Here is a 23,959-nt window from a genome sequence, read left to right on the forward strand (position 1 = left end):
CGGTGCCTGCCAGAGCCTGCTCCAGGAGGCACGATTCGCTTGTGCTGCTCCCCGCTGTAAGCTGCACCCAGCCGCCTGCCCCCGCAGCACGGGGACGGGAAGGGCAGTGCCAAAGCAGGAGCTCGGAGCAGGCGTCACCCTCTGTCATGTCGGTTAGAGTGAGCCCAGACGTGCTGATAAAGTGAACAAAGGCCCTCCTTGTGCTGGCCCCCAACAGCCGCTCTGTGGGCAGTTAAGTGTCGGGGTGAGAATCTCGTCTGATGCAATCTCCAGCTCTTTGGCAAGTCTTGCCAAACTCTGGACGTTGGCGTTTCTGTTAGATCGTTTGCGCGATGGTGGGATGCCCGGGGAGGGGTACGCAGGACGACTGCGACTTGCTGTAACTCCAGGGACCTAAGGGCTGCAGTGGTGATTCACTGCCCGTGTTTTCTCCTGAACGTGGTGCCTGCTGCAGGGTAACAGGCTGGGCTCTCCCACCTGGCAGCCGAGCCCAGGAGCACACACAGGCACCAGCAGCCCAAGGGATGCGAGGCTCTGGTCACGGGCTGGGCAGGACTTGGTGGCGGCATGGGCCAGATGATTCTCACTACTTGTGGCTTCCAAGGAAAAGCCTCAGCCCCTTCTGGGAGATGCACCTCATGAACCCTGGGCCAAAGCTTGCCCAAGAGCAGTCTGGGCTGCTTTTCTAGTCAGGTGCCTGTTTGTGCTGCAGTAGCTCAGTCTGACACAGCAGCTGCCTCGAAGTGTCAGAACTGCAGCTCCGCGAGCGTGGCAGCTTTCACCTGCATCTACCAAAAAGCAGCCAGGGAGAACTGAGGCTGAGGAGGAAGGGAGAACTTGTGAATTAATGTCTTGCAGTGCTGGAGAGCCCTGGGTGTGGGCCTGGGCCAGCTGTGCTGGCGGCTGGTGGGTGTAGAAGTGACACACCACCCCAGCAGGGAGCAAGACACCAGAGGCGACGTGCTGCCACCATAGTGTGCAGGCGGTGCCCTATCTGTGCAGCTTTTCTTTGGCAGGCACTGCCACGCAGGGATATTTAAAGGGATTTAAAGGGGAAAAAAAAAAAAAAAGAGAACCGTACTCTGTTCATGGGGTGCTGGAAAGCAGGCACAAGGACACCACACTCAGCGGTGGCAGGATCTCCAGCCAGCAATAAAAACAAGAACAAGAGTGTTGTGGCACCTGCAAGGTGTAGGTGAGCATTGCCTGCCTCACCAGAGGTGCTGAGCACACATACCGGTGGCCCAGCACCGCGCTAGGCCCTGCTGCCCCTGCTGATGCGTGGCGCGCTCACTGTTTCACTCAGTGCAGCTGCACTGTCAAAAATCTCACTGGACTCTTTCTGGGCCCAAGAAAGGCATCCAGTTCTGCACCCAGCAAAAGCTCCTGAATGGACAACTGCTCCTCACAACACTCACAGAACAGGTTACCTGTGGAGAACCGGTGGGGCACCTCACTCAGAACACCGCTGGCCTGGGCACTGAGCCCAGCCCCTGCAGGGGGAAGCAGGAGGAGAGCAAAGAACGGCAGCTCTGCTTTGCAGGCAGCCACTGAGCTGGCAAATCAGCAGGGTGCGGCTGGGGAGCCTGGACCAAGCCTGTCCCTGCTCCAGCACTTATCAGCCGGGCAGCCTGCGTGTACAGCAGGTGCACATAGTAACCCCGCCGGTACCCCGGCACTAGCAGGGCGAACACCGCAGCCAAAGGCCGGCTGCTCTCTGCCCGGCAACGCAGGGGCTCTCCTTCCCCAGCCGAGCTCCAGGAGCAACTGGGACCCAATGACTGATTCTTGCGCTGCATCAGGAGATGCCAGAGCAAAGCAGGGAGAGTCGTGTGACGGGGTTTTCTCCTGCCACGGTCACAGGACTCATCTTTTGTGGGTCCCTTAGCAGGCACCACACAGAACTACCTGTCTGAACAAGAGCCTTCTCGCGACAGACTCCTGCTCGGTCTGGGGGGGGGACGACGACAACGACAAGATGCCCCCTGTGCCCTGCCTCGAGCATGCCATCGCACAGCTGTCTTCTCTGTAAGGGACAGCGTGTGCCAAGTCCGAGAACCCCCACCCGCCTCCAGCGGGACCCGAACGCTGCGCCGAGCTCCCACCGTTCCCTGCTGTCCATCTCCAGGGCCGGCGAGGCTGCAGCGAAACCGAATGGGGCCTCCCCGCGCCACAGCGGTGCCTGGTGCCCTATGCCAGACAGGGGCCTGGCCCGGGGAGGGGAGCTCGGGGCTGCGGATAATGGGGCAGCACTGCTGCCGTGATGCCGAGCGACTGCTGCCCCGCGCCCACCGCACGCTCCTGTGGTGCGGGCCCGGGCCCGGCCCTAAGAGCTGGCTGGTGCCCGGGGGGCGGATAACGGGGCCGGGGCCTCGCCCCGACCTCCACCCCACGGCCTCACGCGCCATAACGTGTCCTGCAACGTCACGTGCCCCGCGGACTTTTCCCTCCGCCCGCGGCGGAAGAGCCCCTTTCCCCTTCCGGGCCGGGTCAAAGGGCGGTGGCCGCGGCCCAGTCAGAATCCACCACGCGCGCCTGGCCGCGCGCACGCGCAGTGCCCGCCCGCCGGGGCCGCCCGAGTGCCACGTTCGAGGGCAGGCGGCCGCGCGAGGCGGCGGCGCTGACCAATCGCGGACGACGCTGCGGGGAAAGGGTCCAATGGCGGCCCGCGGGAGGGGAGCGAGGTCGGCGGCCAACCCGCGGCGGCGGGCGGAGGGCGGTGCCCGGCCCGCCGTCGAATAGGAGCCGCGCGGCGGCCCGGACGGCGGGCCCGAGCCAATGGCCGGCAGCGGCGGCGCGGCGCAGCGCGGCCAATGGGGGCGCGGCGGTGGCCGGGGGAGGCGGGTTTATAAGCGGAGGCGGCGCCGCGGCCGCACGCCCGGCCCGTCCCGTCCCGACCCGCCGCCATCAGCGTCCATGGCGGGGCTCCGCGCTATCGCGGCGCTGCTCTGCCTCCTCCTGCCGCCGTCCGCCGCGGCCCTGGAGGAGGAGGACGGCGTCCTGGTGCTGCGCGCCGCCTCCTTCGAGGAGGCGCTGGCGGCGCACCGCTACCTGCTCGTCGAGTTCTGTGAGCGGGGCCGGGACCGGGGCCGGGTGGGGGGGCCGCGCCGCGGGAGCGCTGGGCCGGGAGGAGCGAGCGAGCGGGCTGGCGGGGGCCGGGAGGGGAAGGGGGTGGAGGTGCTGAGGGATCGGGCTGCCCCGGTCCGCGGGGGGGCGGCCGCTGCCGGTGGCTGTGCGGGGCTGGGCTCGGCCAGAAGGCCGCCGAGGCGGTGGGGGGGGGGGGGAGGATGGGCTGCCGGGCTCGGGGTGCGGGTTCTGCGCCGCCCTCGGCCCTGCCCCATGCCCGCTGGCGGGGCTCCCTGAGCCCGGGGGGGGCTGCGGGAGCGTCGTGCCCGGGAACGGGGGGGGCTCCGGCTGACGCCCCGTCCCGCAGACGCCCCGTGGTGCGGGCACTGCAAAGCCCTGGCGCCCGAGTACGCGAAGGCGGCGGCAAAGCTGAAGGCAGAGGGTTCGGAGATCCGGCTGGCCAAGGTGGACGCCACAGAGGAGTCGGAGCTGGCGCAGCAGTTTGGCGTGCGTGGCTACCCCACCATCAAGTTCTTCAGGAACGGTGACAAGGCCGCTCCCAAGGAGTACACAGGTGAGCCGGGGTGGCAGGCCACCCAGGTGCAGAGGGCAATGACGTGGCAGCGGGTCCTTGCACCTGGTCCTTGTGCTCCCTTGTGTGTGCTGGTGTGGCTGGACAAGGTCCACTGTGACGGCGACCCATGGAGCGGAGCGAGAGGGGGAACGGCACTGCAGCGGGTGTGCTCCGGAGGGCTGTTGTGCTTGGGGTGTCGAGGAATGGGTCAACCTTCAGCAGGCTTTCTCACCTAAAGCTGAGGAAAGCCCTGATATGAGCTGAAGTGCATGGAATTGTTTTTGCGTAGGAAAGCAAAGCAATCCAAGCTTGACGTGTTACTTGACTTGAGCAATGTAGCGCCCAGAATTGAAAAAATGCTTGGGCGGTTGGGTAAAGAGGCAAACACAAGATGTAAGACAGAGCTGCAAGGAAGAGCAAGACAAGCATAATTCAGCTAAACCAAGCCACACTGTGCTGGATGCTGAGGGTAACATCCAGAATACCAATTTTGAAAGGAAAAGGTGATACATTTGCATGAAAAATGTTAGTATCTCAGAGAAGTGCTGTATTGCTTCTCCAAGTTTAAGAACGTGCTTGGGCTAGGAAGCAAGAGAAGGATGGATTCCCGAGAGCCCTTGTACCTTGACTTAACAATTAGGGATTAGCTTAATTACACTAGGAGTGAAAGGAAAAGAGTTGCGTAAAAGATATCTTGATTCTTCCCGACCTCTTGGCCAGCTGTTGAACAGTCTATCTCAAAGCTTAGGGGTTTTGTGTTCTTAAACTGAGTCGGGGGAAAAAGTGAATTGATGTTCTTATCTTTCTGGTGTAGCTGGCAGAGAAGCAGATGACATTGTCAGCTGGCTGAAGAAGCGCACTGGCCCGGCTGCAACTACCTTGACGGACACTGCTGCAGCAGAGACATTAGTGGATTCCAGTGAAGTGGTTGTGATTGGTTTCTTCAAGGTAGAGTTTGTGCTTCTGTTTGAGAAGCTCTTGCGTATATCTAGGGCCTTCCCTGCTTTCTGCCCCATGGGGACCTGACAGCTGGGGTAGGCTCTCTGTAAGTTGTGAAACACTTGCTGTCCTGCCTTACTTGCTCTTCCAGTTCTCTAGCTGGTAAGCCCTGGGATGTTTATGCTTCAGTTTGATGTGTCCCATGTGAGACACCTTTCTCTGTTCTCCAGGATTTGACATCAGAGCCTGCAAAGGAGTTCTTGTTGGCAGCGGAAGCCGTGGATGACATTCCTTTTGGGATTTCCTCCAGTGCTGATGTCTTCACCAAGTATCAGCTTAGCAAGGATGGCGTGGTCCTCTTCAAGAAGGTACTGGTTGGTGCAAAGCATGAGCACCACACTTGAGTCTTCTGCCTTTTCTTACCTCTTCTCTAATCAGTCAGATTCAAATGAGGGCAGCCCTGGACAAAACAGCAAAAGATCCTGTGCTGTCAATCTGACTGTTTCCAAGCCTCAGAGCCTGGTGGGGGAGAACAGCGGAGCCCACAGCCCCTTTGTGGGGTGGCAGAGCACCGGGTCCCTTTGTAGGGCACAGCTGGCAGCAGAGGGGCCTGTAGTCGGCAGAGGGCAGCCTCGATGGTCTCCTGACCTGGTCCTGCCCTCCTGAAGCTGCTGAGTGTTGGTTCCAAGCTGTTGCTTCACTCACTTCCCTCTTTCTCAGATATCTGGCTGCAGTGCAGTAATGGTCAGCACAATGGTTGTAACTAGTGAGTCCTCCTGTGCCCCTCCCTGAAATATGAAGGTCTTAAACAGAACGGTAGCCAAGTTCTTGATGGTTTGCCATGATGCTCTGTGATTGATTATGGCTTAGCTATGTTGCTTTTAAACATGCTCAGCATTGACTTCTGCTGCAGTCAGTTGATGGCTGTGTCCAAGAGTTGTTCTGTCTCTCGCACTGCTGTGGGTTCTGTGGCATAATGATTCCCATGAAGTTCTTAAGAGGATTTGCAGTTCCAGCTGACTAGGCTGGGGCAGTTGGATTATGTGCAGAGGGATGCTGGCCATCTAAAGAATCAGAGATAAACTTACCGATGCCTTCTGCTATTAAAATCCAAGTTGCTGAGACGAAATTCTAGGTTTGAGAAGACAAGCAGAGGTTCCTTAGACTTGGTGGTACTGCCTGTATGGGTGTGGTGAGGCAGGACAAAGCCACTTTGAGTTCAGACTTATTAAATCTGTAATCTAAGCAGTCATCGGTCTGACCAATTTGACAGGCTAAAGAGTTGAATGAATTCTTATTTCATTCTCTTCTTCGTTCAGCTAAAGTAGTATATTTTATTCCACTGTGCCTCTGAATTTGTAGTTATTTTTATGGTGCTAGAAGCCTGTAGACTGAAATTCTCAGTCGGAGGTCCCTTGGATCAGTATGGCTGAGGGTGCAAGTAAATTATCTGGCTAATGTGTTCAGAATGCTAAGGTTTTGCAACTAGAAAAGTTGGGGTGGGTGAAGGGAGCAGCATTTTGTTCTTGGCTGACTTACTACCTGTATCTTGCTCTTCTTGCATGTATAGCTTTTTGTATGCTTTATTCATGGGTAATGCTAGGCTGAAATAGCTGTTTGCAGGGGTTTGTGTCCTTTGGCAAACATTGAAGTTCAAATAGAAATGCTCCTTTAAAACTGCCTCTTTGGGGCTGCGGAGAGTACCAGCATTTGGTCTGAGCAGGTAACATATGAGAATGCTCTGAAGGGGCTAGGTTACAGCTAGGACTTCCAGCACTGACAGGTTATTACCCTGGGTTTTATTGAGTTACCTGTATGTTTTCTCATGTTTAGTTCTCTGTGGAATGGACTTGTGTTGATTTGATCTGATGTACTATACTCTAAGCCTTAAGTCCTGTGAGCTCTGTTGGGATTTCTTCCTCTTCTGAAGAACTGGGGCAATGGCAGGACCAGTCTTTAACAGTAAAGGAATTTTCAAGCTATTTTCCATAAGTGTAGTGAGTTTGGGTACATCTGGAATGAAAAGCAGTCCTGCACCTGGCAGCTTCTGTCAGGTGTGTTAGGAGTGGGAGGAACCTTGGTCTGAAAGGCAGTTCATGAGCCACTGGAGGGCTGGGATGCTGCAAAAGTGCTCTTCTCTGCATGGAAGAAAGAAGGTGAGATGCTTTTCAGCCTGTGAATGCTGCTGCCTCCTTGGTCCTGTTTCAGTGCAATGTTGTGGTAGTGTCGTGAGAGCTCTTGAATATGTCCACCCCAAACCAAGGTGAAAATGAGCAGCAATGGTAACCAAATATGAGGGCATGAGAACCAGATAGTTTATTTTACCAACAATTGTTTTTGGACTTTGGCTCAGCTTCCTGCAGTTAGTTGGGTCTAAACTGAGAGGGTTTGTTGGCTAGTCGTTCTCATCTTATCCTTTGTGCAAGTTGTCCAGACTTGCAAAGACCCTCAAACAACTGTTCTGAAGGTGCTACAGTGATGTTCAATACTCTTTAAAGTATGTACAAAGTTAACTTCCAATGTTAAGTGTTTTGCTTGGGTTTTCAGCCAAGACTGGTATGCTTCCTCTAACAGAAGGTTATTTGAGTCCACTCTCTGGCTTCTGCCAGTAACTCGAGCATTGCCCTGCCATGGGACTGCTGTGTTATCCTGCACATCCTCTCTTTAACCTTGATGGTCCTCTACAGCTGTTCCCTTTCCTGGCTGCCAGAGAGGGTTCTGAGAATCCTAGTCAGGGATACAGGTGATGTCCTAATATAAAAAGGGATCTGGCACCTCTAGTGCGACGTGCGTGTTAAACACGTGCTGTTGTCTCTAACAACAGAGACTGAAACAACCCCACAGAGCTGAGTAAATTACTATTTACTTGCAGCGCATAGTGGGCTTTGCTGTCAGACTTCTTTCACAGCACTGTCTGGTTGAAGTGCTTGTGTTGGCTCTGACATTGCTCATTCTTGCAGAGCAGAAAGCTGCCTGTGCCCTTGTAGATTCTCACTGGTCTGCCTAATGCCTTCTACAAAGCTGTGTGGCAGCTGTTAAAAGTCCTCGTTGGTGACCAGTTTCACAAATTGTTTCATGATAGCGCAGAACAATGCCAAGATCTAAGTTGACTGTCTTGTTGCTGCTCTCCCCTTTTGCTGCTTGGGGGTGATTTAAGGCTTTGCTTGCCAGGAAGATGAACACCTTGATCCAGATTTTATGTGAACATGTGGTGACCTTGTTGAGATGGAAGTCTGCTTTGAATGAGTGCAGCTGAGATCCATTGGAGCAGGGACTCTGGTGTGAATGCATCTTATTTCTTGAAGGAGATTTGTATGGGAAATTGAAGAGTTCTAATGCAAGAATATCTGGTTTTGCAGTTTGATGAAGGCCGTAACAACTTTGAAGGGGATCTCACAAAAGATAACTTACTGAACTTCATCAAGTCTAATGCATTGCCTCTGGTCATAGAGTTCACTGAACAGGTAGGTCTTTAGATAATTGGTAAGGCTTCTTCCCGTAGCTACTGCATGAGTATAACAAAGCTTGAATTGTAGGTTGTGTGGTCATGTTTTATCTTGGGGCTGACACCTGTTTGGGGTTATGGGGAAATGTGAAGAACACAAGGGAAAGGAGGCATAAACTTGCCATTCAAAGCAGTCCTGTAGTGTTGGAAGCTCCTGTGGTCTAGTCAGAATAGCAGAGCCAAGCTAGTCTTGACACTGATTTACCTCTCTTCCAAAAGTAAAGTTTATTTTCTACTCCTCAGACTGCTCCTAAAATCTTTGGAGGAGAGATCAAGACCCATATACTGCTGTTCCTACCAAAAAGCGTGTCTGACTATCAAGAGAAACTGGACAACTTCAAGAGTGCAGCTGGAAACTTCAAAGGGAAGGTGAGATGGATTTCTTGGATTATGAATTCACTGACCACCTCCTGCAGACAACTGTAGTGCTGTCTGTCTATATCCACTTAACAGCTGTGGAGGAGGACTTGAAGCTAGTGTGCTCTCTACCTGTGTCTCTTGATAATAGGTGACTGAGTCACTTACTGGCTTGCACAGCTGTTGAAGGAATAGCAGTTAATTCCGGACTTTCCTTCTTGCAGATGTAACTCTGACTCTGCCTTAACCAACATCAGTGCCAGGTCTGTGCACATGCTGCTTGAACTGTTGCGGCTCCAGCATTTGTGCTCTGACAGGGTGCCCTCTTAATGGGCTTGGAGAAGGAAGAGGGGCCAGTTCAGCTACTGCCCGTGCAAGTGTGTGTGTAAAGTATTGATAGCCAAGAGGCACTCATCTTCACCATACTGCTTTTGACTTTTTCTTCCAAAGATCCTGTTCATCTTCATAGACAGTGACCACAGTGACAACCAGAGGATTTTGGAGTTTTTTGGCCTAAAGAAAGAAGAATGTCCAGCTGTACGTCTGATCACGCTGGAGGAAGAAATGACCAAATACAAACCTGAATCAGATGACCTCACAGCAGACAAGATCAAAGAGTTCTGTAATAAGTTCCTGGAGGGCAAGATCAAGGTAATAAATGCTGCTGGTGGTAAACCTACTGGTTAAGCAAGCATGAAAAAATTCTCCTTGTGAAGAGTTGTGTGAGTCATCCGGAGAAAATCCTTCCAACTAATGTACAGAGAATCTAGTGGGCTTTGTGCTGAGAAACAGAAGGCAAAACTACTGGGGCATGAAGACTGTAAGAAAACAAGCTATGTACTGGCACCTGAGTGCAATAAGAGCCTGCTCTTTCTGCTGCTTATGGGTAACTGTGCTGTTTATCCAGTTGCTCCTTCTGCCAGCAGTCTGTGGAAGGTGTGAACTTGTGTGGCACAGTTTAAAGAGCTTTCAGCTCTAATCTGCTGGAGGTAGCCAGATGCAGCTTACTCCAGTAGTGACTGTTTAGCTAAACTCAGTCCTGTGGGAATGATACTGTCAGCAATATCGTTTCCTTCCTACAGAGCTCAATTGCAGTTCTCTCTGCACAAGAGCACCTGTTATTCCCATTTGTTCTGGGGGGGAAGGAGACTTTCTGTAAGCAGAAGAGGAAGTGACTGATTCATCTGATTGCTCACAGCCTATGATTGAGGCACTGAGGGGGGTAGTTAAATTTGGGTTTCCAGGATATGTGATTGCATGTACATTCCAAGCAGCTGTGTAGCAAACTGTATCTCTGAATTTCCCTTCTTATTCCAGCCCCACTTGATGAGTCAAGATCTTCCTGAAGACTGGGACAAGCAGCCTGTCAAAGTTCTAGTTGGGAAGAACTTTGAAGAAGTTGCTTTTGATGAGAATAAGAATGTCTTTGTAGAGTTCTGTAAGTATCTTTCAACAGCTGATTCCGAGTAACTGGCATGAAAGGAGTGCCAGAATATGGCATGACCAGGATTAGGGAGAAAGCATCTTAACAGAATCTAAGCCACAGAGTTGAAAAGGTGCATTGGTTGAAAAGATGCTTGTGAACTGTCTGGTGTGGGGTCTGAGGGGGAGTGGTGGTGGTAACTTGTTAGGTTGTTGGTGCTAGCTATGTTTTTGTAATTAACAGATGCCCCCTGGTGTGGTCACTGTAAGCAGCTGGCTCCTATCTGGGACAAGCTGGGAGAGACCTACAGGGACCATGAGAACATTGTCATTGCCAAGATGGATTCGACAGCCAATGAAGTAGAGGCAGTGAAAATCCACAGCTTCCCCACACTCAAGTTCTTCCCTGCAGGCTCTGGCAGAAATGTAAGGCGGCAGCTGACCTTTATGCAGATCACCTAACAAGGGAGCACTAGAAATGCTTAGTTGCCTGCTGCTTGAGTTCTGTTTTGGACAAGGCCTTTGGGAGGGCTCTCCATTCTGTAGGGATGGAACACATCAAGTCTACAGGACATCTGAGACCCTTTGTGGGGGGCTGGGCTGTAGGAAAGAGTTTGGTGGGGGTGGGAAGTGGGAATGGGGAAAAGAGGGAGCATAGCAGAGGACAGTGTGCTCATCTGCAGGCTATTCTTTCCTCGCAGTGATCTCTGAAGTCTAGTGGCTGAGCTGTTTTCCTTCGTCTCATATGGGTGAAGGTGAATTTTTAAATTCCCTTTTGCTTGGCATGTTAACTGTTGCTCAGAAAGAGAATTCTCCTTTCCAGGGGTGTGGTTCTGTAGGTGCCCATAACCATTATCTTGATGTTTTTTCCTGTGTAGGTAATTGACTATAATGGGGAGAGGACACTAGAAGGCTTCAAAAAATTCTTGGAGAGTGGAGGTCAGGATGGGGCAGCAGCTGATGATGTAAGTAATATTAATACAGTACTCTGGGCCTTCAGAATGTGGAGCATGGGTCAGATCTGGTGCTATGCTTGAATCCTCAGCCCTAAATAAGATCCTGGATTGTTATGTGGCAGGAAAGGATACTGTTGGTGGACAAAAGTGCCCATATCACAAAATGTGATCTGTTCAGTTGCAGCCTGGCTGGCCATTGGCCTGTAATGGACTCCTTTTATTGACAACACTTCAGTTGGGTGCGAAATAAATGTTCTTGGGAGGCTTAAGCACAAATGCATGGAAACTGTTGATGATATAACCTCTAAATGTGCATGAGCTGTCTCTGGTGGTTGTGCAAACTGCTGGAGTACTTAGAGGGCTTGTTTTTTATTGAGAACTCCTGCTCAGCACCTGGAACTTGAGCATTGTGATGGATGTTACATATGCAGTTTATCTAGTTGGAAGCTCCTCACCTGCTGGGGTGGAGGGTGTTACAGGTGCAGGTACTGCCTTCCAGGGGTTTTTCTAATCTTAAGGTCCCAAATTCAGAGCTCTTGGTAGAAGTCTCTGGATCTTTTGTTAACATGGCAGCAGAGAATAGTGAACAGATTAGTGATGCTGTTCTGTTCTTGGTTTTGGATCTGCCTAACGTGCCAGAAGTCAGCAGCTGTCTTTGTAACCCATACAGGATCTGGAGGACCTGGAGACTGATGAAGAAACAGACCTTGAGGAAGGTGATGATGAGCAGAAAATCCAAAAGGATGAATTGTAAAGAGAAGACTGATCTACATCACCCAAAAAATCAGACACTAAATTGGCTGCTGTTATGCAGTCCAGTGAGTCAGAAACCCATTAAGATTTAAAGCAGAAGGTGAATGACTGGAAATCCAGGGATTGGCTTTTAAAATAACACTTTACCCTCACTTGTCTGTACACTTGACTATCTTTTCTTTCTTTTTGCTTCAGAAGGGATCTGTCACTAGGTAGCCAGCCCAGCCAGCTGGGCTTATTTTTTTATTGTGATGTACTTTTTTGTACACAGCTTTTGTTTGAAGTATTCTGTTCTTCTGGGTAGAAGCAGATTGTGAAGCGGTAGCATGAGTTCAATGGCCCAACATTCTGGAGCCTTGCCACTAACATCTTCCAAGAAAGCTTTTTTCCTTTTTTTATTTTAAAACTAAAGCCCATAATTCATTTCTGCACCTGGCAGGGTCCTAATGGTCTCAGCTGTTCTTCTCTGGAAATCAGCCTTCAGTATATGTAGGGGAAGAGGCAGTAGGCTGATGGCATCATCCTGGTGAAAGGTGTATGTGAAGGTGCTTCTCTTCATGCTGGCCAGATGTTTCCTTTCCCCTCTGCTTTAAGACACTTGGAGATGACTATTCCAAACACCTGGAAGGGTGGAATACTGTGTGCACTGGCTGTGGCAGGCTCTGAGGGTGGAGGTGATTACTGGCTCACCAGCTTAGACAAGACCTAGCTGTGTTGCCATCCTTTTGATCAAATGCAAGACTGTTTTGCAGTCACTTTCCATGCATTATTTTGAATGGGTTGACCAGGTAGGTGGGTGGTGTGGGAGGGCCTGATAAAATAGATCAAACAGGACACTTGCAATTACTGGGTTTTGGGGAGGAACTTGAACAGGGGAGTGCCTCAAAGGCCTGAGCTGCATCAGGCTGGTTCTTAGCATTCCGCTACAGTAACATTGGAACTGAATTTGTTGGCCAAATAAAGTTGAGATTTTAATACTACTCTGTTTCTTTGTCTTTATCAGAATATAGAGGGAATAAATTTGAACCTGACCTGAAAGAGGATCAGACTTCTAGGGTGATTCTCAAGTGGCTCTCCCAAAATATTGTGTGTTTGTCAGCTTTCTCAAACTTTCACTAAATACCACTTTCTTGAGAGAAACTATTCTTTTTGAATGCTTCCAGTTTTGCAGGTGGCTTCTGGTACCTTAACCTGAAGAAATTTGTATTGTGTAATCTATAAAGGAAAAGAAGGTCAAGATGACCATGTCTTGTCCAGATTAAATCAGCTTGGGCAGGCAGACAACTAACAGCTCTGTTAGCAGTGAGTGGGATGTTGGCCTGGGCTCTGAGAATAAGTGGCTCAGCTTGCCAGCTGGCTTGAGGTGAGAGAACTTCACTGCTCTTGAGCAGTTAACCAAGGAATTTGCCTACAGGGAAACCTGGGGCTGCCTGGAGTTCTGCTAGTCAGACTCACATGATCCAGTGAGCTACATTGCTATTTCCAAACCAGTCACTTACTGCTGAAAATATTTTTGTAAGAAAATATGCTATAAATGTCACAGGGGAGGGCATGGTGAAGCTAGAGGACAACTCGGAAGGCTCTGGTGCCTGTCACTGAACATGGGTGCACTGGGGTGGTAGAACAGGAGTATTGTACAACACTTGTCTGCAGCACCAGCTCCAGCTTCCTCCTGTGGTTCCCCTAGGAACAGAGCCCCTGCAGAGTCCTGGCATGGTCTACACAAACCTTCGGTGCAGCAGCACCTCAGCTGGGGTTGAACTGGCAATTGCTGACTGTGGGATCGGAAAATGGTGTTTGCTACTGCCTGTTCTGTTCATAATCAGTTGTGTTGTGTTTGTGACTGTTACCTGCAGTGAATGTGGAGAAGGATCTTAGAAGATGCATCCCTCCAGGGCTGCGACCTCACACATCTGAAGGCAGGCAGGAGACTTGCTCTTAGTGTAGCCCAGTGTCCATTGCTGTACCCCAACAGAGCAGGCAGTGCTAGCGGCCAGTGTTGGGGCTGGTTAGTGGTAGCTGCCTTGTGTTTTGGGGTGGGGAGGAAGAGAGCACTGCTAGTAAGAAGTTCCACTGGAAGGTGCTGGCTAGGACTCTGCTCAGAGAGGTCCATTTTTGTGGAGCCAGTTAAAGTGTAAACAAGGCTGAGCTCTCCCTTGTTTATGGTCTGAGACCTTGCTCAGCTCAGAGGAGGGGGGCTTTTCTCATACACCAAGGCTCCTCTCAGCAGAGCAGGACTCCATCGGTCGTGTTTTGTACACAGCTAATTGCTGTTCCAAGAAAGCAAGCTAAAGTGTTCTGTCTCCACAGCAGATAGCTCAGCCTCCTATTGCACCGTGTTCTGTCTGATGTAACCCTGAGCAGAGATGCTTGGCAAAAAGATCAATGCATTTGCCAGAAGATAAACAAGTGCAGGCAATTCTCAGGTGCGTGGCTGACGAAGCTGTTGGCATCACTGCTGGCAGGGGTTCAGGACAAGGGTCTGCTGCAGGGCGGGGCAGAATGAAATCTCTATGACTCCTAACATGGTACAGGGATTTTTCCTGACACCTGCCTGGACAATCGCCATCAGGATGAAACAGAGCACAATGTGCTTGTGTATCCGAAATGACCAAACTTTGAGGGGAAAAAACATGGAGGAGCAGTTGTTGCTTGAACCCTTGATGGATCTGAAAGATTCCTCTGTGGTAGATGATCTGCTTTGGGCCTTTGTCAGCCACAGCTGGAGAGTAAAGAATGCAGGAATTGTCTGGTGGTGGTGCTATTCTTCAGCTATTTTTCTGAGGCTGTTCTGTAGAAGTCTGCCCTTCTGTAGCAGCTGGTTCCAAGTTTGAAGTAGGACATCGAACACCACAGACTGGCATTGTAGGCTTCTGGTTCTGTGCCTGCATCAGGAGCACCAGCAGCACCTCTGTCCTTGCGAGGGCACAGATGATATCCAACGTGCTGGTGGTGTTCTCCATGCTTAGCTATATGCTGTCTCACAGTCATGCTGGGTAGCACAGCTCATTCTGCTCCCTTCAAGTTGTCTGATGCAACTACAGGAGAGTGACTTAGCTCTGAATGTATTTGGCACCATAGCTCTGACACGTCTGCAGTGTGCTGGCTGGTCGGTACATGAGCGGCTGGTTCCCCTCACTTGGTGATCCTGTGTGTGTCTCTTCCCTGGCGCGTGTGTGTGTGTTGTGTGTGAGGGCTCGCTGCTGGGAAGTTCTGTTTTCAGGCCCTTGGGCTCCTCTGAAGGGCTATCCATGCAAAAGCAAGAGTAGATTTGACCCTTTGGATGGGCACATCAACAGGTGGGTGGTAAGATGAGACACCAACTTCTGCCCAAAAGTGGGAGGCTGCGGGCCTGGGCAGCTCGATTACGAAGTATCGTGGCAAACAGCATGAGCTGCATGTCCTCAAAATAGCCCGCGGGAGCCTATATAATGCGATGCCGCTGGAGAACCATCAGTCCTGGGCCAAGGGCCTGTGGGTGAACTGCGTGTGCCCAGCGCCACCTCCTGCATGTGCCATGGGAGTGTAGGGAAAGCCCAGTGGCCGCCACTTTCCTGCCAGCGAGGGGGACTTGCACCCACTGGGGACACAGACACAGGCGTGGAGGGAGCACAGCGGTGTGGGTGCCATCACACCTCCATAGCGAGGAGGGACCTGACAGGCAGAAGAGGAGAAAGCAGCGCTTTGAGGCCAGCGAGTGGTAGGGCCGAGGACTGAGCAACTCCGGCTGCCCCTACAGCCCCCTATGCCTCTGCTCCTCCTCTTCCTCTGCAGTGTCTGAAGGCTGCGATCAGCATGAAGGACTATTACCCAGCCTCAATGCCCCGGTACAGTCGGTACGCCCGGAGACTGAGAGCCTCACGCACTGTGCACTTCCCCAATGATGTCGTCTTTCAGGACCACATCAGGCAGGGGGACCTGGAGCAGGTGGGCAGATTCATACGTGCCAGGAAGGTGACGCTGGACACCATCTACCCTTCTGGTGAGTGCTGTGAGGGTTGGCAGAGCTGGAATCTGCGCGGTGGCATGGCTCAGCTGGGCCACGAGGGAGATGAGCGAGCTGTGTGGCCAAAACTAGGATGTGGACCACCTTCAGCAGGGTGACAGGTTGGAATCAAGTCATTTTTCTCCCTAGTGAGGAGTAGTGCCCCCAACATTGCTAAGCAGCACCCAAGAGAGCCCTGTGCCAGTGCCCCAACATCTCCCCTCATGGGCACAGTCAGCGTACGCTGCAGGAAGGGGGCAGTTTGCCCCCTGGGTCCCTTCAAGGCATGACGGCGCACCTGCAGTGTGGTGTGACCTAGAAAAGCAGCAGTAAGCACAGGCTGGTCTGTGGAGCTCTGGATGGGACAGTAGGGCTCTTGCCTTCTGCCCCAGTTTGGGGGAAGAGTGGGGAGAAGCAAGGCTCTGCATCTTGTGTCTGACTCTGTCCATTTCTCACCAACACTGTTCTCTCTTGCACATCCGGATCCGTGGACTTGCGGCACTTATATTTCTGGGGGAGGCATTGTGTTACGTTTGCACCTAACCTCACTAGCAACTGTTTCTGGAATGCCTTGATCCATACTGGCTGATGCAGAGCCCAGATTTGTCCCTTTCTTGTGCTTGGCTTCAGCTTCTGCTGTCACATGGCTAGGGAGACAGGGTCTCAAATGACGCCGTGCTTCCTCCTATCTATACTGATTGCTTCATTACTTGCTCCGTAAGGAGCTTCTGAAACTTGGACAGAGCAGGACCCTGCAGCCACTCTTCTCAAGTCACCATGTGAGTCCTGGCTGGGACTTGGGGCAGGCCACTGGCCGGGAGCTCTGCAGGAGAGGGCAGCTCCTCCGCCCTTACAATCTGTCCTGCCTGGCCTAGAGGGGAGGTGGCTGCTACACCATCTTAGATGAGGTATTTATGGTGTGGAAGGGGAACAGAAACCTCCAGCAGCTCCTCTTGCTTCCTCAGTCTTTGCTGCTTTCCCCAAGCTCATCTCCCCAGTAATGAGGGTTTGCTGGCACCCCTCTTTCCTGGGCTGTGGACAACCTGCACTTGTAAGCTCAGCATTAAGACTCCCTGCCCAGCCCAGCGCTAACAAATCCTTTCCCTCTAGGCATGGCAGCCCTCCACGAAGCTGTGCTTACCGGAAACCTGGACTGCGTCAAGCTCCTGGTTAAATATGGTGCAGACATCCACCAGAAAGATGAGAACGGGTGGACGCCCCTGCACATGGCCTGCAGCGACGGCTACGCTGACATAGCCAGGTGAGGAGCCCCTCGCCTGGGCTGCGACAGGACACCCCTGCGTTGCAGAGCCCCAAGAACCGCAGCCGACAGCGACAGGGCTGGAGCGGGCTCTGGGCGCCTCGTCCTAGGAGGGTGCCCGGTACCGGTGGTGCACGCGGGGCCGCCCGGGCCTTAGAGCTCCCTGCGGCCGGGGGTCAGGGCAGTGGGCTCCGGGGGGCCCGGCCGGCTCAGCTCCCTGTCTCCTGCAGGTACCTCATCTCCCTGGGGGCCTGCCTGGAAGCTACCACCGATGCCGGGGAGAAGCCCTCGGACCTCATCGACCCCGAGTACAAGGACCTGGTGGAGCTCTTCCAAGCCACCACGATGGACTGAGGCGGGGCACGGCGAGGAGCAGGCCCCGAGGGCCGCGAGGGGCCGGGGCGGCGGGGCTGCGCCGGGCCCGAGGGCCGGGGCCGGGCCTGGGCTGGGCCTGGGCCGGCGGCCGGGCGGGGGCTCGCTCGGTACCGCGTCTCGGGAACCACTTTGTACTTTTCCAATAAAGCATCTCGGACACCGCCGCCGTCGGGCCTTACGCCGGGGACCGGGGACGGCGGGTGGCGTCGGGCGGGGGCCCGAGTGTGGGCGGGGCCGGGCGCGACGCGGGCGGGGGGGCGGGGCCGCGCCTGCGCGCTGCGGCGCTTCCGTCGGGGCCCGAGGGCGAGCGGAGGCGGGAGCCGGGCCCAGGTGAGGGGCGCGCGTTGCCATGGCGACGGGCGGGGGGCGGCCCGCGGCCTAGCCCCGGCCTGGCCGCCCTCTCCTTTCTCCCCGCAGCCGCGCCGAGCCGAGCCGAGCCGCGCCGCCGCCGCACCGCCGCCATGGCCAGGTGAGCCCCGCCCGGCCCCGGGCCCAGCCGCGGCTCCGGGCCTGGCTCAGCCCCGCGCTTCGCTTTCAGCTCCCCCGTGTCCCGCGTGGTCTACAACGGCAAGCGGAGCGGCGGCCCGCGCTCCCCCGGCGCCGGCAGCGAGATCTTCACGCCGGCCCACGAGGAGAACGTGCGCTTCATCTACGAGGGTGAGCGGGGGAGGAGGCCGCGGGGCTCGGGGCTCGGGGGGGGGCCCGGCCGGGCCTGCACCCGGGCGAGCGGTCCCCTCACCTGCGTCCCCGCAGCCTGGCAGTGCGTGGAGCGTGACCTGCGCAGCCAGATGGGCTCCGAGCGCGGCCTGGTCGAGGAGTACGTGGAGAAGATGCCGAACCCTAGTCTCAAAGGTGAGGGGGGCGGGGGGCACCCTCCCCCGGCTCCTGCCGGAGGAGACGGCCGGCCCTGGGGAGGGCTGCGATGCGGCCTCTGCCGCCAAAGGCTCTCCTGTCTTCCCTGCAGCGTTTAAACCTGTCGATCTGGGTGATCTGAAGAGGAGGAACACACAGGATGCAAAGAAGTCCTAAGGCGGGTCCTCCCTGCGGATCGGCTGGTCTCCTAAGGTCCTCAAGCAGATTTAATTTGAGATTTTGTGTTGATTTCCTCCTCTGGTCTGTACTCCCAAAAGCCCGCGGGAGAGCCAGTCAGCTTTGGGGCTGGCTCTGAAGCTACCTGAAATCAAAGATGCTCAGGGGCTCACCGAGGATGCCCAGAGCCTGTTGCATAGGATTCCAGTCCCCCACTCATAGCTTTCTCTGGCCTCAAGCTGTCCTTACCCACTTCATGCTGGGCTCGCAGATCTCCCATTCTCCTTCCATCTCTGCCCCTGGCCTGTTGAGTACATGGGCTCCCTGGGCTCTGGTGTGCAGCGGGGCAGAGCAGAGTGGCTGTGTTGTCAGTAGAGGCAGCACTAGTTCTCCTCTCGCTTCTGTGCACCAAGGATCCACAGCTGCTGGGGTGGGCCGGGGGGAGAAGGAAGGAGAGTTGGTTCTGTCCTTCTGCCTCGGGACAGACAGGCAGCCCCAGTTCAACACCCTTTGTGCAGCTGACTGCTGGGCAGGTCACAGTCTGGCTGTTCCTTGCTCCCTTGTGGGAGGGCTTAATTTGCACCTGGACTGCTAGCACTTGGGACTCACAGTGCTGCCAGAGCTGGTGGGTCTGTATCCGAGGCGGGATTTTCTTTGTGCTTAGATGGGGCCAGGTCTCTGTGGTGCTGGAGCTGCTCCTCTTTCCCTGCAGATGGAGCGAGACAGGGTGTCAGCACTGGCCCCAGCCCCAAGCGCCTGAGAGGTGCTCAGAGGGGGGTGTTGGGCTGCGTTCGGGCCCCCTGCCTCAGTACTCTGGCAGCTCCATGGGAGGTGGCAGCAGTGGGGGGCAGCTGGTGCTGACTGTGTGGAAAGAAGCTTGTTGGCATCCTTGCCTGAGCAGCGCCGTGCTGTTTTATACTAACACCATTTTCCAGACATGCACCCTTGGAAGAGAACTGGTGGAAATGTCACTGTGGGGGAGCTGCCATGGTTAGTGTAACTCACACTGGGGTGGGCTTTCTTGGGACCTTCACTCCTGGCAAGGCTCAGGTGGTTTCTGCATCATCGTCTCTGAGTGAGGGAGAGCGACTGTGCCATCCTCGCCTGTTTGAGCAGAGCAGCCGTGCCAGCTGGGGGGCTGCTCTGTGCCCCCAGAAGACCGTGGGGAGTGGCGGGAGCAGCCCCCTGCCTGCCTGTGCTCCGAGCCGGCAGGGAGGGGGCTGCCAGGGGCTCTGCCCCACACCAGTGGGCTTTGGGAGGGGTGTGGGGGAGTTGTGGCTGCCATTACCTTTCTTTTGTTGAGTCGTTGAGCTATACTGTTCCCTTTTTTTTTTCTGTTGTCTGTCACTTGAGGAGTGTTGTAAATAAAAGCTGGTGTCCTTTTGGGTCTGCCTCTGTGTGACGCTGCCGCCACAGCTCCGCAGCTGCCTTGGCCAGGCGCAGGGCCGATCCGTCGGCTGTTGGCCACAGGGGTTGTGTCCGGCGGTGGAGCAGCGTGCAGGATGCTGCCAGGCTGATCCTGATGGTGATGGTGTGCCGTGCCTGGCTTGACACTGCAAAGGCCTGGGAGAGGTTTGTCTCAGCTGCGGCATCCCGGTGAGCTGTTCCCTGCCCGATCCTCTCTTGGTTGCTTGGGTGCCTGTGCCCGCAAGCTGCATGTGCACGCTGGTCTCTCGGTCCTGGCCCGTGTACGCCTGCAGCCTTGCTGGGGCAGGGGCCGCCTTCTTCCCTTTTTTAGACTTCCACAACATTCCTGTTTTGTTGCTGAAGCCCTGTGTTTTCCATTTTAGACTTCAGCGCTGGCAATAAAGGCCAGGGCTTTCTGTGCCTTTTCAGGCCTGATCAAGTCCTAAGGAGAAGTAACGCAGAGAGCAGAAGCTGCCTCTTACTTTTATTTCTTTTATTTTTTTTCCAGAAAGGATCTTGGCCTTGCATTTGCTCTGGGCTCTTAATTTCACTGCAAGCATGTGCAGCCTGGCACTGCGTGCTGGTAGCACAATGCCCTTGGGCTCTGGCAGCCCTCCTGCAAGCCAACATCCTAGGAGCTGTCGCTGGACCAAAGATTTAAATGTTGAGACTATTAATACACTCGTATCCTCTTCCCTCCCCTGCTTTAATGGCATTTAAACTATACTTAGCATTGCTAGAATTTCTCCTCAAGTGCATCTCTACACTTAGCCACGACCCTGTTTACCTCCCATCACCAAAACATTCCCGGGGTGCACGCATGCCGGGGCGCGCTGCCCAGTTCTGGCACAGCGGGACGGTGCCTCGGCCCCCTGTTGCTGCCGACTCCGTCGGAGCCGCCTATGGGCCCACTTCCTCGCCCCGTCACTGCCAGGCCGCACTTCCCCTCAGCCAGCAGGGAGTGAGTGCCCTTGGGGGAGCAGGGGCAAGAGGTGACAGTTCTTGCTGTCGTGGCCCCTCTCCTTTGACTTTTCCTGCAGGACGGGCCCCGTGGTATGCCCCACGTCTGTGGAGCACGGCGGACGAGCGGCTGCCCTGGCTGGAAGCCCCGAGTGCGTCTGGAGCCATGTGTCCTGGGTCTGTGCATCCCAAGGGTATGGGAAGGGGCTCTGCTGGGGCTGGTGGCACTGGAGGAAGGCAACCCATCCCAGCCTGCTGGTTGGGGGACCCCCTGCACCTCGGGGCCGCTGAGGGAGGGAGCGGTGCGAGGGGAGCGGGACGAGGCTGAGTGTGTGGGCAAGAGCTGCCCCAACACACCAGCAGCTGGCAGGACTGCAGCAGCCCCCGAGCAGCTCGTCCGTGGGTTGTGCCCCCTGTGCTCTGGTGTGGAGAGCTGCAGCCGCCTGGCTCGCTGCTCTGACAGCTGGGCAGGGACGGCTCATGGTTCATGGCCAGGTGTGGGATGTGCAGTGCTGACCCCCCTTTCTCGCCAGGCCAGGCAGGCTGCTGGCCGGCTTCCACAGAGCCCAGTGCTGTTCCCCATGGCTGGGTGCATGCTGCAGACTTTGTCTGGGACTGTCCTGGAGGCTGCAACAGTGTCCCTGAGCCTGAGAGCACGTACGGGGGTCCTGCAGCCCAACCTTGCCAGCCTCTGCCTTGTTTTTCTCTTGGCTTGGGTGCTGTAAAGCCAGAGGCAAAGCAGTAGCTCAAACTCTAATGAAATGTCATACAAAAATCATTCTATAAACAGGTGATTTTTATAAAGACTAATAACAAACCACAGGGGTGAGGGCGGTGAGGTGGCGCAGGAGAAGTGTGGAAGTCAGGTGGCGGGGTGGGTGCCCCTGCAAGGCAGAGAGGCCGCAGGCCAGAGAAATCAGGCTGTTTACCTATAAAAATCGAACTCGGCAAGGGTTTATTTTCCCTGTGACTCGGATACGGTGCTTATCATTAGATTAAACGGTGGGAGAAAGAGAGGTATGTGTTGTATCATTGAATTAAGCGTTGGGAAGAGGGGACGGCAGCAGGCAGAATCTACTTAGAAGACCAATTTGCAGTGCTCAATTCCCTTGATGAAGTGGGAGTATTCCTGCGAGGCGCCATGGCTCCGGGGTGCCTGGCTGCAGCCGCGGGGGTGCCACTGCCCGGGCAGACTGGGTCGGGCAGCGGGTGGTGATTTATTGCTCTGGCCCCATTCCACGCCTTGGGGTTTAGCCCCACAGCCAGGGACTCGCACTGCGGCCGAGTCTGGCCTCTGCCCCCCAAGCACCTCTAAGGAGGAAATTTTTTACGCTGAGGGTGGTGAAACACTGGCCCAAGTGACCCAGAGAGGTGGTTGATGCCCCATCCCTGGAAACATTCAAGGCCAGGTTGGACAGGGCTCTGAGCAACCTGATCTAGTTGGAGATGTCCCTGCTCATGGCAGGGGGGGGTTGGACTAGATGACCTTTAAAGGTCCCTGCCAACCCAAACTATTCCGTGATTCTCTGATTCTCTGCCTGGGGCGTGCAGGCTGGTGAGCTGGTGGCAGCGTGCCTTTGTTCTGCCGGTCAGGCAGCTGAGATCTGCGCCGCTGTGTGTGTGCATGTGTGTGTGTATATTTGTGAGCGTGCCTGTGTGTGAGTGTGCCTGCATGCGTGTGTGTGTTGTGCAGGTTGTGCTGCCCGAGATGTACCCCGAGGAGGTGTGGGCGTGCAGGCTGTGCTGCCAAGACGTGCACCCCGGGCTGCTATCAGGGTGCACATGGGCGTGACACCTGCTGCGGGCAGTGCCCGGCCACGGCAGGGGGGGTCCCTCAGCCCCAGCCTTCACTGCTGCCCACGGGCAGCTTCTTTCAAACCAGCCACGTCTTGCTTGCCCCGTCCCGCAGCCCGGTGCAGGGTGGGTGCCGTATCCCGCAGGCTCCCACTGTGAGTGGAGGCTCTGTCCTCAGCCCTGGGTTCAGCCAGAGCCCTGGCAGCCAGTGGGCACGGCAGCACAGAGGCAGCAGGCTGTCCCCTTCCAGAGACTCTCTGCGGTGATGGGAAAGGATGCTGACGGCAGTCCCGTGGGAGCTAACTCCTTGGGTCAGGGCTGGCCCTGCTCCCAGGGGCTGCGGGCACCCTGCTCCCTCCCTCTGGGGTCCCAGGAGCTGTGCGGCTCCTGAGGAGGGGATGTGCCCAGCAGTCCTGGGGGGTCCATGTGTGCTTGGGAGCTGCTGGCCAGGGCACATGGCTTTATGGGAGCGGGGGGATGACCAGGACACAGGGGCTGCAGGCTCAACCCTGCGGCACCAGCAGTGCCCCAGCTTTGGGGCGGCAGCCAGGCTGGTGGCAAGTGCTATGGGGCCACGTTCCAGCAGGCCCCAGCGTGGGCTGACATCGGGCGTTTGCATAAGGCTCCTGGCCACCAGCAGACACCGTCCCTGCTCAGGGCTGTGCCTGGTGCTGCCAGCTCTGACCCCCGACCAGCCCCTGCCACGTGCCTCAGCCCCCTGAGTAGGGAGAAGGTGGAGGCCGGGGATCTGCCACCCCTGACACGGACCCCTCGGGATGCCGGAACCAGCTAGCCTGTGAGCAGGATGGCGGGACACAACAAGGGGCTGTGCGGGGGACATGGGGCAGTGCGGGAGCTGCCCCATGGCCCCGGGGAACACAGGGCATTGCTGCAGGGACACCCTGTGAGCTGGGGCTGGCTTGGGGTCCCCGAAGGGTCCCCGTCGTGGTGTGGCAGACACGGGGCCCCCCCGCGCTGCATGTCACTCCTCCTGGACAGGGTCTGGGGGTGCTCATGCCCTTGGTGCTGTGGGGCCAGCAGGGCCCTGGTGGGGTGTCACGGGGGGGGGGATGACAGTGGGGTGTTGCCATGGCAATGCTGGAGCAACAGGCGCAGGGCCCGGTGCCGAGCGATGACCATATTTACCTTCCCAGAAACCGCTTTGTGCTCCAGCAATTTGCCTCAATTAGGCTTGTTACCACGTCAGGAGGCCGCAGCGACGGCCCTGGCTGTGGGGACCAGTGGCTCTGCGGGGGCTGCCCGGACCGGCTCTGGCGCCCTGGCTCCGGGCAGGGTCTGTCCCTGTCCCTGTCCCCCTCCCCATCCTCATCCCTGCACCTGGTGGCCCACGACCCCTGCACTCCCGTCCCCTTACCCGCTGAGCCCCACAGCACCTCTCCCCCATGGGTAACGTGTCCCTACAGCACCGCCATGCTGCCCCACGGCACTGCTGCCACAGGCTCTCAGCCTCCAGCACCATGGCCCAGACCCCTCCGCCCCACGTCCCTGCTGCCTGCGCTGCACCGGCCCCTGGACGCCGGGTCCCCGCTCGGCTGGGGCAGACGGCAAGTTGTCA

The 23,959-nt window shown here is 55.7% G+C and overlaps 3 protein-coding genes across 3 annotated transcripts; all 3 read left to right on the forward strand.

Annotated features, from left to right (window-relative positions):
* Window positions 1-2,856: 2,856 nt before the first annotated feature.
* Window positions 2,857-12,552, forward strand: P4HB (prolyl 4-hydroxylase subunit beta). Its single transcript, XM_075044079.1, has 11 exons — window positions 2,857-3,067; window positions 3,434-3,640; window positions 4,455-4,588; window positions 4,810-4,947; window positions 7,939-8,043; window positions 8,328-8,453; window positions 8,892-9,092; window positions 9,759-9,879; window positions 10,108-10,289; window positions 10,742-10,828; window positions 11,490-12,552. Exons 1-11 carry the CDS (start codon window positions 2,917-2,919, stop codon window positions 11,571-11,573), a joined length of 1,536 nt encoding a protein of 511 aa, XP_074900180.1. The 5' UTR covers window positions 2,857-2,916; the 3' UTR covers window positions 11,574-12,552.
* Window positions 12,553-15,021: 2,469 nt separating this feature from the next.
* Window positions 15,022-17,359, forward strand: PPP1R27 (protein phosphatase 1 regulatory subunit 27). The gene is made up of 3 exons (XM_075044084.1): window positions 15,022-15,554; window positions 16,668-16,818; window positions 17,049-17,359. Exons 1-3 carry the CDS (start codon window positions 15,368-15,370, stop codon window positions 17,170-17,172), a joined length of 462 nt encoding a protein of 153 aa, XP_074900185.1. The 5' UTR covers window positions 15,022-15,367; the 3' UTR covers window positions 17,173-17,359.
* Window positions 17,360-17,422: 63 nt separating this feature from the next.
* MCRIP1 (MAPK regulated corepressor interacting protein 1) lies at window positions 17,423-19,607 on the forward strand. The gene is made up of 5 exons (XM_075044085.1): window positions 17,423-17,523; window positions 17,611-17,662; window positions 17,732-17,850; window positions 17,947-18,045; window positions 18,158-19,607. The coding sequence occupies exons 2-5, from the start codon at window positions 17,655-17,657 to the stop codon at window positions 18,220-18,222; spliced, it is 291 nt and encodes a 96-aa protein (XP_074900186.1). The 5' UTR covers window positions 17,423-17,523; window positions 17,611-17,654; the 3' UTR covers window positions 18,223-19,607.
* Window positions 19,608-23,959: the final 4,352 nt, after the last annotated feature.

This window comes from Buteo buteo, chromosome 13 (assembly GCF_964188355.1).
Source record: "Buteo buteo chromosome 13, bButBut1.hap1.1, whole genome shotgun sequence".
In the NCBI taxonomy this organism is placed as follows: Eukaryota; Metazoa; Chordata; class Aves; order Accipitriformes; family Accipitridae; genus Buteo; species Buteo buteo.